The sequence below is a fragment of the Cottoperca gobio genome, chromosome 9 (genome assembly GCF_900634415.1).
Source record: "Cottoperca gobio chromosome 9, fCotGob3.1, whole genome shotgun sequence".
In the NCBI taxonomy this organism is placed as follows: Eukaryota; Metazoa; Chordata; class Actinopteri; order Perciformes; family Bovichtidae; genus Cottoperca; species Cottoperca gobio.
Genome location: NC_041363.1, coordinates 25,592,405 through 25,611,831, shown reverse-complemented (window position 1 = coordinate 25,611,831; position 19,427 = coordinate 25,592,405). Strand labels below are relative to the sequence as shown.

At 37.9% G+C, this 19,427-nt stretch overlaps 2 protein-coding genes across 2 annotated transcripts; both read left to right on the top strand.

Annotated features, from left to right (window-relative positions):
• The first annotated feature begins 229 nt into the window (after positions 1–229).
• On the top strand, positions 230–13,948 carry gramd2b (GRAM domain containing 2B). Its single transcript, XM_029440416.1, has 14 exons — positions 230–306; positions 1,195–1,314; positions 2,618–2,705; positions 5,083–5,152; positions 6,181–6,284; positions 7,272–7,367; positions 7,559–7,630; positions 7,853–7,942; positions 8,617–8,728; positions 9,341–9,487; positions 10,373–10,448; positions 10,955–11,059; positions 11,792–11,873; positions 13,907–13,948. The coding sequence occupies exons 1-14, from the start codon at positions 230–232 to the stop codon at positions 13,946–13,948; spliced, it is 1,281 nt and encodes a 426-aa protein (XP_029296276.1).
• Positions 13,949–15,572: 1,624 nt separating this feature from the next.
• LOC115013747 (testis-expressed protein 43-like) lies at positions 15,573–18,024 on the top strand. The gene is made up of 4 exons (XM_029440226.1): positions 15,573–15,614; positions 17,027–17,135; positions 17,288–17,460; positions 17,575–18,024. The coding sequence occupies exons 1-4, from the start codon at positions 15,583–15,585 to the stop codon at positions 17,618–17,620; spliced, it is 360 nt and encodes a 119-aa protein (XP_029296086.1). The 5' UTR covers positions 15,573–15,582; the 3' UTR covers positions 17,621–18,024.
• Positions 18,025–19,427: the final 1,403 nt, after the last annotated feature.

The following is a 19,427-nucleotide window of genomic DNA, read 5'->3' as shown; positions in this document are numbered from 1 at the left end:
ACACACACACACACACACACACACACCCACCATACTGCTGTCTGATTGGCTGTGACATGTGAGACAAGGAGGCCCAGCAGACACTCCCACAGGCAGGTGAGGGAGGGTCAGGCTGTAGGGTCAGTTCACCTCTCAGTTCTCAGAGAAGGACAGGCAAACAGACAAACAGACAGACAGACAGGCCGGCAGGACAGACGGGTGTTTGGTTGGTCAAAAACGGTTGAGCATGATGACAGAACATTGTGTGAAACTGCAGGACGATGCCATGAAGTATAACAGAGGAACTGCAAAGCATGAGGACTATCAGTGAGTTTGTGACTGCAAGAAGAAGATAAAGCAACATACTGGATATACTGGAATTAGGAGTAACATAATTGTTTTAATAAGTAGTAGTATTTGCATGATGGCATTAGTCGTACAATGAGTTCAAGTAGTAGTTATTATAGCAGATGTACTTCTATGAGAAACTAATACTGGCTGATTGACAGAAAACTAAAAAAGCCATGTATTTTCAGGGTTCAGCTTCTCAAATGTGTTGCTTTTCTTGCACAGCGTTAGGGTTAGGTAAACTAGAATATTAATTGACAGGTTTATTTTGTGTAAAGTGTCAATACATTCTGTAAGAATTAGATATGTTTGTAATGATCTTTTACTGTTGAGTTTTACAACTCTGTGCTGCACGGCTTCTGTGTTTAGGTGCATTATGTTATAATTTCACCAACTTGTATCTGCATCTGTTAACTCTTTATGAAGATCCAACATGATGATCATTGTCATATTATATTTATGTCTTATTGCTTATTGCTGTTCTGCATGTGTCAAAATATGGTTATAGTGAGTATTGCTTGGCTGTGTTTTGTTGCTTCATGTTGCTTACATGGCTACATGTACTGAATAGTGGATATTGTTGTAATATTTTGCTGTTTCTTGTTGTCCTGCGTGGCTTGAAAATGCTTTTATTGCTGCTTTTGGGTGAGTCTGATATGTCCTTAAGTGGAACTAAAGTGGATATAAACCAAGACTAAACTTCAATTATGAGCCATTCTTGCTGTATGTACAGCACAGGATACATTTATTCCACCTTAACCTACTTTCTCCATGCAGCGGCTCCTGCCTGCTGCCAGTTGCTGTTAAATAAAGTATCTCTGATTATTTGGTTGTGTTGTCTGAATGTTGTTTTCTTGCTGTCGGTAGTTCAGATATAGAAAACATGGAGGAGCGGCAGAGGTATGAGCGGATGGTCAACGAGCCTGTGCGGGCCATGGATCCGGAGCAACAGGAGATGTCGGGCAGGAGGAAACCAGTATTAATCAGGTAAACTATATATAAAATAAAATATCCTGCAAAACGCTTCACATACAGAATATAACAAAATAAGAATCAAACGAGAGTTCCAACTTTACATCCTGTCATTCAATGCCTGTGCACATCGGAGATAATTAAGTGAGAGTTTTCTCTCTAATAACATTAAATTATGAAATTGATGTGATGTATCAGAGGATTTACTGTGAGGAGCCGGGTAATTAATTAAGACTTCAACTGCAAAACAAGTGTTAAAATCCATCAGTGATGCAGCCGGAGAAAGTCTTCTGCTATCGTAACATTTTCACAGGAGTTGGTCGAGACCAACTAGAGATAAAGGAGTGTGAACATGAACGCAAACACGACTCCAAAAGAAAGATGATGTCGCTCTGTCTCTGTTGGATGTGTAAACAGTATCTGTCAGCTTGTCGTGATGTTTCTCTGCGTCCGATCGTTGTCCTGTGGTCCTATGATCATGAAGGCTGGGTCATGACTGAAAGAACGAGATCACGGGTACAAGCGGCAGAAATAGGTTTTCTCAGACGGGTGGCTGGCGTCTCCCTTAGGGTGAGAAGCTCAGCCATCCGTGAGCGACTCGGAGTAGACCCGCTGCTCCTTTGCGTTGAAAGGAGCCAGGTGAGGTGGTTCGGGCATCTAGTAAGGATGCCACCTCGGCGCCTCCCTAGGGAGGTGTTCCAGGCACGTCTAGCTGGGAAGAGACCCCGGGGAAGACCCAGGACTCGGTGGAGAGATCATATCTCCTCACTAGCCTGGGAACGCCTCAGGATCCCCCAGTCGGAGCTGGAGGATGTGGCCCGGAGAAGGGAAGATTGGGGTTCCTTATTGGAGCTGCTGCCCCCGCGACCCGACCCCGGATAAGCGGTAGACGATGGATGGATGGATGGATGGATGGACGATCGTTGTCCGTACGTCCGTCTGTCCGTACGTCCGTACGTCCGTCTGTCCGTACGTCCGTCTGTCCGTACGTCCGTCTGTCCGTACGTCCGTCTGTCCGTCCCATTTCATGAATGCAAAATCTCAGGAATGCCTTGAGGGATAATTTGAATAAAATGTTATATATACAAATTTAAATAATATAAAATATAGTACTGTGGTAGACAGGTTGTGCATTATTGTACTAAATGTGATGAGAACCAGTTATTATAATAAGTGTTACATTTAATTTATGTAATTTAATTTACTTGGTGACCTATAATAAATACTGTTATATGAATATGTTAGAGTACAAAGGGCCACAGACAAGCGAACGGTCATGTAAGGTGTAATATAATGTGTTGGTTCTGTCTGTCTGCAGATCAAAGACCTTTGACCACTCTCTGCTGACTCAGGTTCAGACAGAATCAGACCCAAAGATAGAGAGGAAGAAGTCTCACTACAGCCAGGTGAGCTTGCATGAAGTCAACTCTGACACATATTTTATTACGGCTATAAACATTACGGCACGTGAAAAACTCTCAGACAGCTGAGTGATGTCATACTGTATATAATTTCTGCTGACTGGAGTTTTGTAATAAACCAGAATCTATATCAAGTCTTTACTTTAAGTGATATTCATGCAACTTGTGATCAAATGTTACATTAATGATGTTTATGCTTAAAACTTATTCTTCATGGTTATATTATAATAATTCAACCATCTGTTAATAATAAAGCCAACTAGAGTATGTTAACCTGTTTATATTTTATTTGTAGTAATTAGAGTATTCTAATGTATTCTTTATATTGTGTATTGTATATCTCTCTCTTCTATTGTTGATATATTTACTGTGTAGGTTTTACTGAAACTCTGAGAGTCTAAATAACTCTGCTATCTAATAATCTTCACGTGGGGCTTAGATACAGTATCTGTGTTTACTGAGGCACTGGGGACTGTACAGGACGTTTAACGTGAGTAATTGATAGTTTCTACATTGGCTTGGGTCCGGGCGGCAGAGACCAAGAAACGACTCGTGTTTTTGTTTCGTCACTATGTCGGTACAGAGCGTGCAGTTGCTCCGGCGGCTCGGATTCGGCCGGAGAAATTTTCGCACTGGTAGTTACTGAGGGCTGGTGATGCGCTGGGTCCATACCTGTCAACAATCCCGTTTTTCCCGGGATTATCCCATACTTTTCCTTCTATCCCGTTTTCCTCCCGTTTAAATATTTTGCCGTAATAACCCCGTATTTTTAACCTTTCAAAAAAGGCCAAATTAAAAAAAGTGTACGGTGGCCTCCGGTAGAGCAGGTGGCAGTATTATGTTTAACATGAGCTGAAAAACGTTATCCACCAGTAAACACACAGTAGAAGAAAACAGGAACAATAACACAGAAGGTGAAGACGAAAACATATGGATGAGAGTCACAGTGAACGGGAGATAGATGGAGACGCAGTTGTACCTGCCAAACAAGTTAAAACTTTATGTAAGTACCAAAGGAGAGGAGACCTTCCCTTATTTATTAAAAGCAGAGTCGGGAAAACTCGTGCTTTTTGTAAAGTGTGCCATTCAGATGTTAGCATCGCACACGGCGGAATAAACGATGTTCGCCAGCAAGAACAATCGTCCAAGCACAAGCACGTCCAAGAGGCACAAAAACATATACTGTCAATGACTTCATGGGTGACAAGAACTGTGTCGGAGGCAGACCAAGTGACCAAAGCTGAGGGAAAGATGTCGATGCTTTGCGCCAAAAATAATGTAGCCTTCAGCTTCTGCGTTGATTTCAGTCGCAGTGTAGCGGACATGTTTCCAGACTCTGACATCGCAAGGAAGTCCTCGTGGGGGAAAGAAAAGCCTTAACTCATAAAAACTCATCAAACATCAAATAAATTGATGATATTAACTAATAAATAAAATACATAAATCTTATAAACATGTCTGTACAAGTAATACATACTTTAAATAAAAATGTATTTCCTGAATGTATATACCTGTCCCTTATGTGTTTACATTTACATTACATGGGGGCTGGGTGGCTGAGAGCCTTGAAGGTATGGATGGAGTCCGCCAAAAGATGTCCCTTATTTTGAAATTCCAATGTTGACAGGTATGGCTGGGTCTAACCTGTGTAACAGCAGTAAAAGAAAGTTTGACGATCTTGGGGGTGTCAGCTAAATTGGTGCGATCTGCAAACTGCTAACAGTAGATCTGTTGCTCCCACTGGTAGCTGCTACTTGCGGGATGCGAACGGTGAGGACGAGGTTGAGGGTGCGAGTCATTTTCTTGTTTCTGCCACTTTGGAGTCAGGCAGCTGTACTTCTTCTCTCTCTGTACTGAGGCAGACTGGAGCTACAGTGACTCACTATCACCTCTAGAGGAACATTTGGTATTACAGGACTGGACGGGCCTGTTAGCATGCTAACTTCAGTAGATATCTCTGCAACACAACACAGAGAAGTCTTTGACTTAACATAAACATTGTAACCTCTTCACACTCTGTTGATAAAGTTAGTTCATTGTTTTAGGTTTAAATTCTGGCATATTTTATACATTGAACGTTTAAGTATATTTTGATTGTTATATGTACTTTTATTATAAAATGCCACAAAATATCAAACTAAACATCGACAGCTTAAGTACAGAAAGAGAAATTGGGCTTTCAAAACCCCAAGTCTGCCAAGACCAAGTAGTTTCTACAGCTCTTGAAATATAATCAATAATCACATTTGCAGTCAGCACTCTGAAATATGGATTGTGTGTGTGTGTGTGTGTGTGTGTGTGTGTGTGTGTGTGTGTGTGTGTGTGTGTGCGTGTGTGCGTGCGTGCGTGTGTTGTGTTTCAGCTTTCAAAGAGCAACTGCCAGTATCATAAAATATTTAAGGAGATCAGCAAAGAGGAACAGCTCAGACAGAGTAAGTCATTAATCATCACAACTATCCGCTCCACCTTAAATACTGGATGAGGGATTAGATAATATCTGAACATTTGATACCTCCAAGCTTTTTTTAAACACTAGGTGTTGTATTTATGGGGTTCTATTAGCAGAAATGGAATACAAAATTGATAACTATGTTTTCATTAGTGTATAATCACCTGAAACTAAGAATTGTTGCTAGCTCAGAATGAGCCCTTTACATCTACATAGGGAGTGTGTCCTCTTTACAGAGTCCACCATGTTGCACCGTCAAGTTTCTACTGTAACTCAGAATGGACAAACTAAACCACTGTAGACACACTTGTAAGCCTCCACCTGAATTGTGTTACTCCTAAAGTCCTTCTTAAAACAACCCTGACATAAGTATATGCACATTGAAATACATTTTGGTAGTAATTGAGAGATCCATTCCTAAAGTCATTTTAGTGTGATGGGGGGCCTAAATCTAAAGTCCTCGTTCAAAAATGCATTATTAACATTATGTTGAAATTAATATGAGGCTGCAAGAGTCTGATTTTGACAAATCACGTGTATATCTTTGTATATTCACGTGGTGTTTAAGTATTACATTCCCACTGTTACTGTCCCATAGCAAGGAAACACTGTGGAAGCACAAAGAGAGAACGTCATGATACAAACACTGTAACTTTTTAAGATTCCCACCTGATTTGTCTAATAGCTTAATAATGTCTAATTAATGTCTAATAGTCTAATAACTTTATTGAGAATAATTACAAAGGGATCTCTTCACAGGCCAGTTTGGACAGGAGGAATAATCACACTTACCAAAAACTATTTGAATGTACATGTGTGCCCATCAGTTTTGTAACTTTCAATGCTTATAACACAATTCCAGAACTAATTCTAAGTAAATCAAGTAATTGTGAATAATTTCACCTCATTTAACTTGTTTGAGTTCAAATCCTTGTATCTTTTTAACGAAACAAACCCTTTAAAAATGAAGTGTTCCCCTCAGTAACCTGATGCTATTCACCTGTTTGTCAGGTTACACCTGCGCTCTGCAGAAAGACATCCTCTACCAGGGACGCATGTTTGTCTCTGACCACTGGATCTGCTTCCACTCCAAGGTGTTTGGCAAAGACACAAAGGTACCGTGAACTGGGACAGAGTTTACTGTTGTTGTAAAGTACTGTTTCCTTTATGTCAGAAAACATCGAGCTGCTACATCGCTGTGGAAAAGTGGCCTGAAGTTTTTTATCCCAGAGGTTTATCTCAGTTGCGTCTCTCGTTCTCTCGTCTCTCCACTTCTTGTTTCTTCTCACACAGAGACTTCACAGTGTTACAGAGAGTCTGTGTTTTGCTGCTGTGGTGTAATACAGCTGAATATCTTTGTGGTGAATACAGTGAGGTGCCAACTGCAGCAGGTTTGATTTGAGGAGAAATGTTTGAGCTAAATTATTAACATTCACCGCGGGAAGCTTCACAGAAAACCATCAGTTCAGCACACAGATGACAGGATACATTCATTTTGATCACAACTTACTGTGTAGGTCGTCTGTTTGACTCTCAAGAACATGTAAACACATGGATGGATTAGTGAATGGGTCTACCACTGTGTACGTGTACGCATTTGTACGCATTTACCAACCAGGAAGAGACTCAAAGTGACCACAATGAAACATAAAACAGCTGCAAAGAGACACAAAACAACAACAAGAGCTTAAACAACTATAAAGTCCGTATGTCTTGCTCTTATGTAGGAGAGATGTTGGGGCCTTTTGCATGTCTGTGCCCACGAGCCCATTGTCTCATCATCCTACCATGAATAAACATGACAAAGAAGAAGTTGGTGAGGCGAACATTTACTGGGATCCAGATATCTCTGTGTCCTGGTGAACACAGTTTACACGATTTAAAGCAACAGTTATATCTGACAGAGACACTGCAGCTGCTTTGCTTCTGGTCTCAGCTCATACTGTGAAACAGGGTTTTACCTCAATCACCTGATGTGACTCCATTTCTTTGATTGATGAGTGTGACCACTACTTCCCACAGGATGAGTGATTATGTATCAACAGAGTGTAAAGTAGTCCCTGCAGGGATGACCTGTTCATCCTGGTCTTTGTCCGTCCCAGATCGCCATCCCAGTGATGTCCGTCACGCACTTCAAGAAGACCAAAACGGCCATCCTGCTGCCAAACGCCCTGGTGATCGCCACCGCTAACGACAGGGTGAGAAGGAGCATTTAAACTGTCGGAAGTATTCCTTTAAAATCTAGAATGTTTTGTAGCAACCCAACCTGAAGGGCGTATGCAATGTGTGTAGTGTGCCTGCTCTAAACAAGTTCAACAGTTTTGGTCAATCAACAGTGTGATCTCTCTAAATAAGTGTCCCACAGTAAAACGTGTGTGTTTCGTTTCAGTACCTCTTCGTGTCCTTCCTGTCCAGAGACAACACCTACAAGTTCTTGATGTCCATCTGCTTTCATCTGGAGGTAGGACAGATTTAGCACACGCAGCTATATCTTTTTAGACTTTTTTCATGGTTTCAGTGATTTTAAAATTGTATTTTATTATTTATTTCCATCATGGTTAGAGTTAGTATCAAGAGACAAAACATTGCAGCAACTTCATGTTTTTGTGATATCAACTTAAGAATATTTTGAGCATGGCAATGTAGTACTATAGCTTATTGTATATTATATGAAAATGTACAGGAGAAGAGTCCATGCAGCAGCCCCGTCCCCTGCTCAGCTGAGAACAGCTTCAGAGGTCAGAGGTCACCTCTGCAGCCTCGCTTCCCTCTGGTAGGTCAGAGTTCACCAGAACAACACTAGCTACAACATGATGAATGTAGTAGTACTCTATAGTATAGTAACTGGTAATATATAAACTGTATACTGTGACTTTACATCATACAAACATCACTGGTACAATGTTCTTCCCAGAGAATCTAAAAACAAATATTAAATTAAGGATGAAGTTGTGGAATCTTTTTTTTTTTAAATAAGAGCTGATTCAAAGGTGAAAATAATACCATAAAATAATGTTTATGTTTTCTTTTTCTTTCTACTCCAATGCATTCAGCTTACATAAAGTGAAGACTCGTGGGAGATGTAGTTAAAATGTTAACAAAATACTTGATAAATGGATAATCTTATCCTAAAATATGAAGATAAACAAGACAGTAAAAGCTTTCCAACTGCAAACTCTTTATATTCCATATTGTGCTATTTTTAATTATATATTCTTTTTCTGGGGGGGTTAACTGTATCCAAGAGTAATTGTTGTGTCGTCTCTTCCTCGCTGACCTTCAGCGTCAGCCCAGACTTCATTTTGTGTTGCTCAGCTTCTTTCTTTCTTTTTTATTATCCCTCCTGCTGACAGACATGTAACAAGATTGACATTTAGATTTATGCTGCTCAATAAGTGACTCACCCACTGACCAACGTATTGTCTGTGTGTCTGTGGATTTCTGCAGAATTTTCCAGGTGACTTCTGTGATCTGGACGTAGCAGTGAGACAGAGGAGGCAGGAGATGGAGGAGAGCAGCAGCTCGGACTCCCAGACCCCCGACTACGACAAGATAGCAGGTTTCACCAACCGACCAATCAGCAGCAGCGTAGCAGTCTCATACTAATGAGCAGCTCATATTTTTGAGGATCCACAAATATTACTCCTGAAACTCATCTCTAGCTGTGAACAAACTCTAACAGCTTTTACTAAATTAGCAAAAACACATCAGTTTGAATTTCAGCTGAAGCGGCTTAAAATGTTTCTTCTTAATTCTTTATTTATTTCAGTGCTCTTCCTTCTCCAGTGTTTCACCTCCATCTCCCTCGACCCTGCCTCCACTGGTTGTGTTCACATTTCAACTATACAGTGGTGATCCGAAGCTCCCCCCCCCCCCCTTTTTATTGAATTCATCACTCTAACAGGCATCGAGGATTATTCATTACACCTGAGAAAAGCTCAAGAGAAGAGATGAACAGTAGAGGGATGTAATGTAACACCTGGACAGGATCAACTGTTTAACAACGAGGAGAGAAAAGAAAAAGCTTGAGTGTCTTGTTACGCGGTGGAGTTAATTTACCAGCTGCACCAGCAACAGCTACACAAAGCCAGTGTTGCTCCAGGACAGAGTCAGGTTTTCCAGTGAAAAGTCTTCCTATTCACACCGCTCCCCCTACTTCCTGTCTCTCCAGAGTTTCCTGTTCCTCCGTTTCTGGATGTGGTGAAGCGCACAGACAGTGCAGCTCCTCCTGAACATAAAGACTATCAGCACAAAGTGAAGAACCAGCACCAGAACAAGCAGAGCCCAGACACCCAGCAGCACCACACACACCACACTGGTACGAATACAAATACAAATACGAATACTGCTTCATTGTACAGTTAATGTTACTGCTCATAAGCTTTCGTCTGTTCCGTATTAACAATGAACCCAAATCTATTCCTGAAAACATTTCTATACAGTAAGGGGCAATGCAGCTGCTGAATCTTGTTTCATTTTAGTACTACATGGCTTAGTTTGACAGCTTGGTCCAAGATTAGTGAGCCAGGCTCATCATGCTGGAGGGACTCATTTACATAAAGTCTAGTTTATGCAAAACCGAGCAGCGAACGCACCACAACTCCCCCCCCATACTCGCCACAACACTCCCACAATGCAATGCGTGACTACTCCTCCCCCTGCGCTCCATAGGAAATGCGGCGTAATGTTAAGATAATATAAACCTTTATATATCCGGAGGGATATTGTTGAAGTTGCAACTTCTATATAGAAACTATATACAATATAAGAATTATTTTCCATAAAAACTTAAAAATGTGCACAATGCCATCAATTGTATCTTAGTGACAAATATCAACCCAAGTTGCTTCTTACTGTGTTTCACAAATTAATAAAGGACCAATGAAGTCTATTTTTATCTTACAATAATAAACAGAAAAGTATGTCAGCTTACTGCTTAGTACTGCTATTTTATACTATTTTAATTCTGCTATTTTTATAATGGTACTTATTATTTACATGTAAATACATGTAAATGCTCTTATTTTGTCCTTGTACTAATTGTTATGTTTTTGCTGTGAAGCACTTTGGGCTGCAATTCTTGTATGAAAGGTGCTATACAAATAAAGATGATTATTATTATTATTATTATTATTATTAGTGTTATTATTATTATTATTATTATTATTATTATTATTATTATTATTATTGTTTCTGTTTCCAGGCAAAGAGCTGGCGATTGACAGCAGAACTGTGAAACCAGTGTCCCTCAACGCACTGCTGTTTGTCTACCTGCTACTGTGAGTTCACTGCCATTCATTCATTCATTCAATTCTTCAAATGTTATTTCTTTCATTTAATTTATTCTATTTGTCTATGATTCTTACATTCAGTCTCTCAGTTTGTATCAGTGAATTATTTATTAATATTCATTATTATTAATATCATTCATTCATCCATTAAATTGTATATCCATTCATTCGGTTGTATGTCAATAGATTTATTTATTCAACTATATTAAACATTTTCATTTTTATTCACTCTTTCATTTATACACAACCAACATTCAGTAATTCATCATGTATTTATTCTTCTATCCACTTTTATTCATTCATTTATTAAACATTTTGCACATCCAGTCCAAGTCGATACAGTAACTTCATTAAGTTTTTGTTTTTTGAATTATTTTCACTCACACGTTCACTCACCTTTCTTACTCTCAATCCCTTCTTCAGTGATTGATTGTGTGTGTGTGTGTGTGTGTGTGTGTGTGTGTGTGTGTGTGTGTGTGTGTGTGTGTTCTCAGAGTGTGTGTCCTGGTCTTGTCTTCCTGTTACCTGGCCTTTAAGATTGTCGCGTTGGAGCAGAGACTGACGAAACTCGGCTCCATCTCCGAGTTCACGCACCAGGAGTGAGTTCACCACCTGTCAAACTTTATGTACAAACTGAATTGGAAGAGATGGAGAAATATATTTATATATAGTTGTTTCTACTTGAGGAAAAACCTCACCTCAGCCTCTTCAGTTATTCAGATTGTCTCAACTTTAAAAGTATCTGCAAATCTGCCAAAAGTCTCCCAAGGTTGGCAAGAATGGGACCAATTAGCTATGATGAGATAATATTTTCCAACACAGGGGAATTGAAGTGTCACAGCAGCAAAAGGAAGAACAGGAACATATGCACAGTATATATATATAAATAACCTTAAAAAATGACATTACTATTTACATTAAGTAGAGCCAAAATCATGAAGTCACATCGAGGTTAGCCTCTGGGAAATGGTGTTCCTTAAAGGCCACCAGAGAACAGAAATAACTATCTTACTTACTTCAGTTCTCTGTAAGCATCTGCTGTATATAGATACAATATGGAGCATGAAAGAAATAGAAAGTATTAAATTACGTTTATTAAATCTTACATACACATAAATATAAATATATTCTTCCAAAATGACAACAATCTGATGTTTCCAATCAGTGTAAACAGCAAAGAGTTGCACTTCTGTTCAGTTCTTCTGTGGACCACAGTGACACATACAGTATAGTATTATACAATGGATCCTGGTGGCAAGATGATATGATTTTTCTCTTTATTTTATTCATATTTAAGAATGAAATATATATTATTTGTTTTTTTCCTCCAGACATGACTTTTTGCGGGGCAGTGACGTGAACACAGAGCTTTTCTCTGAACTACTGACCATCAACCTGATGAAGCTGGAGAAGGTCAGTGACTCCGTCTATCTGTGTCTTACAGGTTACATTTAAGATAGAACAATTCCAAATGTGTTCCCATTAACATCCCTAAATTTCCAAAAAATCAAAACATCAACAGTTGCCATGGAGAACATTTGGGGATTTGTGGGAGTATGCCTTTGTCTTGAACGAAAAACCTTTTCAATCAGTTAACAAAAGAAATCGGAAGAGTGTGAATAAGTCTTAAATATCTAGTAATGTATCATATACGTCCAGTATCCTGCTGCTTCAATCAATTCATTGTCTAGAAACACAGAAGTATTGGTTGTGTTTACCATAGTCGCATTGTTGTTTCATTTGTTTATGTAAAAGTCTTGTTTTTTATGAAAATATAATAAAAAAGTACGGGAAAAAAAGTCACTTCATGATGTTTAACTATTTAATTCTTGCTGATTGTCTTTTAATACGATGCAGCCAAAGAAGTGTTTAACTTTGCCACAAATACTTAATAAACTCTATCACTAACAATTACACAGTGGATAAACTTCCCCCTCATGAACATGTGAACCGAGGCTTTGTGTCACAAACAGAGCAGGAAGGCTTCAGGACAAAGTGTAACCAGATGCTTGTTTGCCATTAATCAAACATTTATAGTCAGCGATCTGTTCATAGAGTGGCGCGGACGTCATCTGTAAGAAGAGCTCGTTTCTCATCCATCAGTCAGCACTTGGTGTGTCTGAGCTTCATTATCATTTCAGGCTGACACTCGTCTCCTTACAAACAAACAGCAGCAGCTGACAGCCACGGCCATGTTGGAAATTGTGAAAATAAGGTGCAGTTTTATCAGCAAAAAGGTAATAAGACTCAGAAATGGATCCGATTGTAACTTCTTCCACTTCTAAATCCATTTAATATGGATGCAAATATATTATAAATTAAAAATAGGAGCCTGATTAATTAGAAATGGGAACATATAATAAATATTTATATTAAAAAAAGAAATAGATCAGGTACAAGTACAGGTTCAGGTTCAGGTTGGTTCATGAGTCAGATGGCTGGAAAGCAAAGACGTAAGCATCACTGACAGTCTGGCCAGGAGCGGGTGGAGATGTAAGATAAACATTGGGGACGGGTGGATGTAGTCAGGTGAATGGGACGGGTGAGAAGTCTGAGGACATCTGGTGGATGAATCAGAATCAGAATCAGAAATCCTTTATTAGTCCCACAACGGGGAAATTTACGCTGCAGCAAAAGAACAAGAAAGTAAAGTGGCGAGTACACAATAGTTAAATAGAATAAAATAGAGTAACAGTAGTTTAAGTACGTATTCGTTGAATAAAATTTGTAAAAGTGAATATTGCACATGGAGAATGGAAAGTCGGGGAGTTCTTTAGATAATGCATGAGTCTATAGGGAAGTGAAAAGAAAATATAATATATAATAAAAAAAGCGTGACAAATAACTACAAGGAAGGTGAAGCACAAGTTAACTGATCAGCAAAAGATGAAGCATACAATAGACAGATGAATAAATATAATAGATAAGATAAGATAAAGAAAGGAAAGTTTTTAATGTCATCATGAACATTGCGTTAAAGATACAAACATTTGTGAGAATAGTTTTCTTTCCATGAGTGAGATGGGAAGTGTGTGTGTAAATAGCTGGAGTCAGGACGTGGTTAGCTTAGTTTACCATAGACACAAAAACACAACTTCCAACACTCACTAATTAACACTTTCATCTCTATTTAATATGCACATAAACACAAATGATTGAAATATATCATAACTCCTCATAAACCCGCAAGTTATATTTCTGTTGTGTTTCTATAATATGATACAACATATTAATCAGTGACGTTTAGAGTTGTTGGTAGATGTTTTAGTTTTTTTAACCGAGCCAGGCTAACTGTTTCCCCCTGCTTCCAGTCTTCAGCAGCTTGTGGAAATGTACATATGAAGTTATAGCAGCTATGAACTGACTCATAAAAACATCCTTTATTATCAGATATTATATTGATTGTCATACAGCAACAGTTAAAATAATAATGTCTGTTCTTCCAGGTGCAGAAGAACCTGCAGAGACTGCTGGACGAAGCTGCCTGAATGTATACTGTGCTGTATACAGTTCTGTAAATATACTGTAAATATGTAGTTTATTAGACATTATAAACTGACAGTACCGAGATGTATTAATGCGTTAACACAAAGGGCTTGACAATCATGATGCGCACATTAAATATTGTTATAGAGTGCAGCGTTTCACTTCCCTCTCTGGAAAGTCTGTTTCAACGGTCACCACACGCAGAAAAATATGTTAAAATGAACTTTAACACCGTGGTGTTGTCAATCACAAGGTAGCCTCGCCCCAGAGCATACCCTGCTTTATTGTCTATTTAACTCTAAATGGGAGCATCATTTAAACAATGAGCATCATGCTGTGTTAAAGACCAGACACTCATGTTTACAATGTTCACTGAGGTAATAAATCAAGTGAGAAGTCGGGTCATGTTCTCATAGACTTCTATACAATCCGACTTCTTTTTGCAACCAGTGCAGTCTCCCCCTGCTGGTCATTAGAAATAATGAAAGTTGATGACACCACAGCATTGGCTTGTGATGAAGAAGTGAACATTTCTGATGCAGAGCTTGTTGTGGGAAAGATGGTTATTGTAATGGAGCATGTTAGCTTGTTGACATTCAAACATGGCAGACTGGAGTTAACTAGACTGTGACGAGGAAGCAGCATGAAGCAGGTCAAACCACTTTGTAGCTTTTAATATTGCTCCACTGTGAGCATCATGATCCTTTATTCCTCTACGATCTTGATTCATCTTTTTACATTTTTCCTTGTGCTATTTGGTTGCGTGTCATACTCGTGTTGTATATAGTAATTTGTGTTGTGTGACCTCACATGTCTTTGTCCAATCACAATCGGCAACACTTCTGACAACAGCAGCCAAATCTTATTTTTTTGTCCTGAAAGTCCGAAACATAAATCCCTGCTGCTGCATACAGGAAGTAGATTGATTGAATTTATTACGGCAGCGATTATTGTTTCCACCATGTTGCTCCTGCTGTTACTGTTCACCTCTAACGGTAAAGGATAGGGAGAATAACTGTAAGCATGCATCTACTGCAAACTTGAAATGCGGCTGTAACGGTGTGAGAAACATCGTCACTTCTGATTCATTTACTTTCTGCTTGAAATATATGCAACAGACTGTTACATATATATATATATATACAATATATACAAATGACTGTGACGCTGTAAATATAGAAATTATACACAGATTTAATGATGTGATTTCATTTTAATCTGCTGGAGAATAAAGTTCTATTTTTGCTTTAATGTTTCTGCATCTAATTTATTTGAGTTATTTCGTAAACGACACATTCTCTGTTAAAATGCTGTCGACGACCGCGGTTACATATATGTCCAGGGTTATATTTACGTCCAGGGTTACATTTACGTCCAGGGACACATACAAATGCAACACAAATGGTACAAATGAAATTACTCAGTCGTGTGTCAAAGACTATTTAAAGGAAACACTGAAACATCAACATGCTGTTCTTTTTTAAACAACAAACCATGTGCAGGAGAATTCAAATGAGTCATCAGTCAGTTTGAACCAACAGTTTCCTGATTCAGTCCCAAAGTCTCTTGTTGTAATCCTACCCTCTACCCAGCATGCACTGGGAGGTTTCTAAGGCGACCCCGACAGTCAACAAACATGGCCGATGCTGCAGGGAGCTCTGAACACGAGTGAGTAATGCTTCATTCAGGATTCATTCAGATATTCTGCGAACATTTTAAGATGAAAACAAAACTGTAGTTTTTGTTCTGATTCTCTTAAACTTTGAGACTTTTTTTTTGCCTAAACAAGGGAAAAACATAAACACCAAACATTTTAATAAATATTAATGTTTGATTACCTCAACACAGCGGTGAAATGTAACATGTTCTTATTTTGCAGAATATTTCCGCTGTCTTTATCTCAGTAGTGGAATAAGTATTACGATATTTTACTTCAGTAAAAGTATAAATGTATTCGCATCAAATTTTACCAAAAGTATCAAAAGAAAAAGTACTAATTTGGAAGAATGGCTCATTTCATAATAATATATATTACATTATTGGATTATAATTATTGATGCGTTAATGAGATCATCACTTTAATACTGCAGCTGGTAAAGCTGGAGCTCATTTTAATTACTGTATATACTGCTGTAGAGCTTCCCTTTATAATACATCATAATGTATTCGTTGATGTATCATTTGCATTAACAATCTAAGTCTGCAAAGCAACTACTGTCGTCAAATACATATAATTAAGTAAAAACTACTATATTTCCCCCTGAGATGTAGTGGAGCAGAAGTATAAATTAGCATAAAATGGACCTCAACGTTGTACTTAAGTGCAGTACTCCATCAATTAGTACGTTACAAAAGAAACATGCTTCACCTTAAATACAGTTTAAATAAAGTTTAACAAGGAAATTATAAATTACCATGAATGCGACATTTATGAAATACATTACTCATCTTGTAATTAAAATGTATTTCTCTGAGTAAAAAGGAATAAAAGCAAGAATGATGAAGTTCTTTCCTAATTTTCCTAAACATTTCATAACATTTGTAATAAATATGTGCAAGTCTCCTTCCTCATCAGCCGACGTAGCCTTTATCTAACGTTCCTCTAACGTAGTCATGTACTATATTTACGGAGGTAAATATTCACGTACGTATTCCGTATTCACGCATGTCTAACGTAACGTAGCGTCTGTATATCTTAAAAGTTGGACGTATTTGGACTGGAAATGTTCGTATGCGCCGGCATACGTTTCTGTCATACGGATATGTGTGACAGGGCCTTTAAGCGTGATGTTGATGCTGAGAGTTCCATTTTTAAAAGATCGATAATAACACCTCAAATGTATCAATTATTTCCCTGTATAATGTATAACAATGTATAATAGTTTTTAGGTAATCAGTTTTACATTAATTCTGTTATTTTGGTTTGGTCCATATTTAATTTTTCTCTGTGCTGACAAACAGCAACTTACAGTTAAATATTTGCAACTTCAGTTTAATAAAAGTAAGAAGCAGATAAAAGACGTGATAAGAGATTTGTTGGACGCCTGAGGAGTAAACTATCTTCTCGTGTTCCCTCGGAGGGGATCCTGTGCCCACGTCCCAGCGTTCTCTGCCCGACATCCCATGATCCCCAAACTCTATGTGATGCCATGGAAACAGGACATGAAGAACCAGAGGCTCCTGATGAAGGTAGGTACAGGAGAGGAAAACAAACACACCTCACTGCAAACTGTTCTGTCACATTCACTGTGTGTGAGTGTGTGTGTGTGTGTGTGTGTGTGTGTGTGTGTGTGTGTGTGTGTGTGTGTGTGTGTGTGTGTGTGTGTGTGTGTGTGTGTCAGAATGCAGCTCTAGCTGAGATCCCTGTGGTTCCTCTTGAGGAGTCTTTGTGTTTTTGTGGTCGGGAGCGTCTCTGCCACAGTCAGGACTCCACCCACCGCTCCACCTTTTCCTCCTCCTCTGCTCTTCTCAGCCAGACAGGACTGACAGCTCATCCCTCCTCCCACTTCTCCAGGTGAAACACTTTAAACACCTTCAACTATTATTTTTGATGATTTTTTTCAATGTTGCGAGACAAAATAAATCATTCATGAATAAAATGACATCACATCTTTTTACTCTCCTGCAGATACAACAGCTCTGTGGTGACGACCAGGCAGCTCTACCAAACCTGAAGACAGATCGCACACTAATGAACCCGTCTGCGAGGGGGTTTCATCACAGCTGTGCATTTAAGATTGCTTATGCAGTTGCGGATATAGGAAATTAAAATGGTCCCTTAGTGCAGTTTGCATATGATGAATAAATCCCATTTTAGATGTTTTTTTAAAGAAGAACCAAGATGCTACACAAAATAATAAAATGGCTAAATTAAAATAAAGAAGTAAAAATGAGGCAGAAAGAAACTACAGAGAAGATATGTAAAATATCAAGGCCATGGAATAAAAAAAAAATACATTATGTACGTCTAGTACAAAAAAGATTGGAGACATAGAAACTGACATATGTTATATAAATGCCATATATGCAGATACCAAAGGGATATGTAATGACACGAAAAGTAAAAAGACAATTTATTGATACATTTGAGACATAATAAAGAAATAATATAAAATCTTTACCGTGTCCGGGGAAAAGACTGGTTTCTGATTAGCTTGCAAGTGTCTTTCCAAAAAAGTCATACATATCCCTTTTCTACCTGCACATCAAGTAATGCCTATATATCTTCCATCTACATCATGTTTTAGTTCTCATAGAGTAAGCTCAGTGACTTGACAATGTTCCTACTTTAGTTATTTATTATTTTCTATGTATGTATTTCTTTTTGCTTGCAGTACCTCTTAAATAAACACGGTCATTGTCCATTTGATGAGTGTAGTTCATATAACGCAGTCAGTTCCTGCAGTTCTCATGTTCACCACAAGGTGTCAGTGTTTGTGAATGTAACACATCACAGGAGCTTCAGCACCACAGAAGAACTCCTCCTGAGTCAGGTCTGTATGTCACTGCAGGTTCAGTTTTAATGTAGTCTTTGAGACTTCTGATTGTAGTGTTGTTAACACAGTAGGCTGTGGTGTGTGCTAACAGCATAATACATTTAGTTGTTTTTGCTGGGGTGAGTTTGAGTAGAAATTAAAGATGTTTTGTGAAAAGAACTTCGATAAGTCCATTAATTCAAATTGCGTTAAATATTTTGGCCTATCTGAATTTATGAAGTGTCCCATAAGTAAATTGTAAGAAAATGTACAACTCACTCCATTTTCTAAAATTCAATTAATTGATTGAAATTTAAATAGAAGTATTTGTATTAAGTTGAAATATTATGTCTTACTTAAAGCCATTCAGTCATTTAAATGCAAATGTCATCAATATATTCATAATTGTTTTTAATAATTACCGATTAAGTGATTACTTTAAAACACTGAACAAGTGGCACACTCAGGACTCCGTATTACATCAACTTTATTATAACATAGTTAAATTAACAAACGTATTATTTTTATTTATACAAAACTTTATTTTACAAAATGAATATATGTATCACGTCAGGCACAAACAAGTTCAACACAAGGGAGGAGAGATGATAACAACAATAAACAAAAACATATTCAAATATAGAAAATAAGGGATACAATTCAAATAAAACAATGCAATGAGACAAATGCATTTTCTAAATAAGTTGAACAATAAATGATAACAATAATAATAATACAAAAATAATTGAAAATATAATGAATAAATAATTGCAGAAATTAATTTGACTTCATAGGTTTTCATCAACAATGTTTCTGTAAGATTCTAAGAACCTGTTGCCTTTTTATTGATTGTAGGAGCAAAAGAGTTGAATATTGAAATAATTTAAATTAGAAAGAATAAAGAAAGTAAAAACCTTCTTATGAATTAACTGTTTCACTTTTTTATTTTATTGGAAATATTCTGTATGAACAAATGTATCCCAGTAAAAAAACATTGTGATGATTG

Bases quoted from the DNA above. Each gene is read 5' to 3' on its own strand.
- gramd2b (XM_029440416.1), top strand. From the start codon at position 230: ATGACAGAACATTGTGTGAAACTGCAGGACGATGCCATGAAGTATAAC. The intron at 7,368-7,558 runs GTGAGAAGGAGC...GTTTCGTTTCAG, and splicing joins TCGCCACCGCTAACGACAGG to TACCTCTTCGTGTCCTTCCT. The intron at 11,060-11,791 runs GTGAGTTCACCA...TTTTTCCTCCAG, and splicing joins TCCGAGTTCACGCACCAGGA to ACATGACTTTTTGCGGGGCA.
- LOC115013747 (XM_029440226.1), top strand. From the start codon at position 15,583: ATGGCCGATGCTGCAGGGAGCTCTGAACACGA. The intron at 15,615-17,026 runs GTGAGTAATGCT...GTTCCCTCGGAG, and splicing joins GCAGGGAGCTCTGAACACGA to GGGATCCTGTGCCCACGTCC. The intron at 17,461-17,574 runs GTGAAACACTTT...ACTCTCCTGCAG, and splicing joins CCCTCCTCCCACTTCTCCAG to ATACAACAGCTCTGTGGTGA.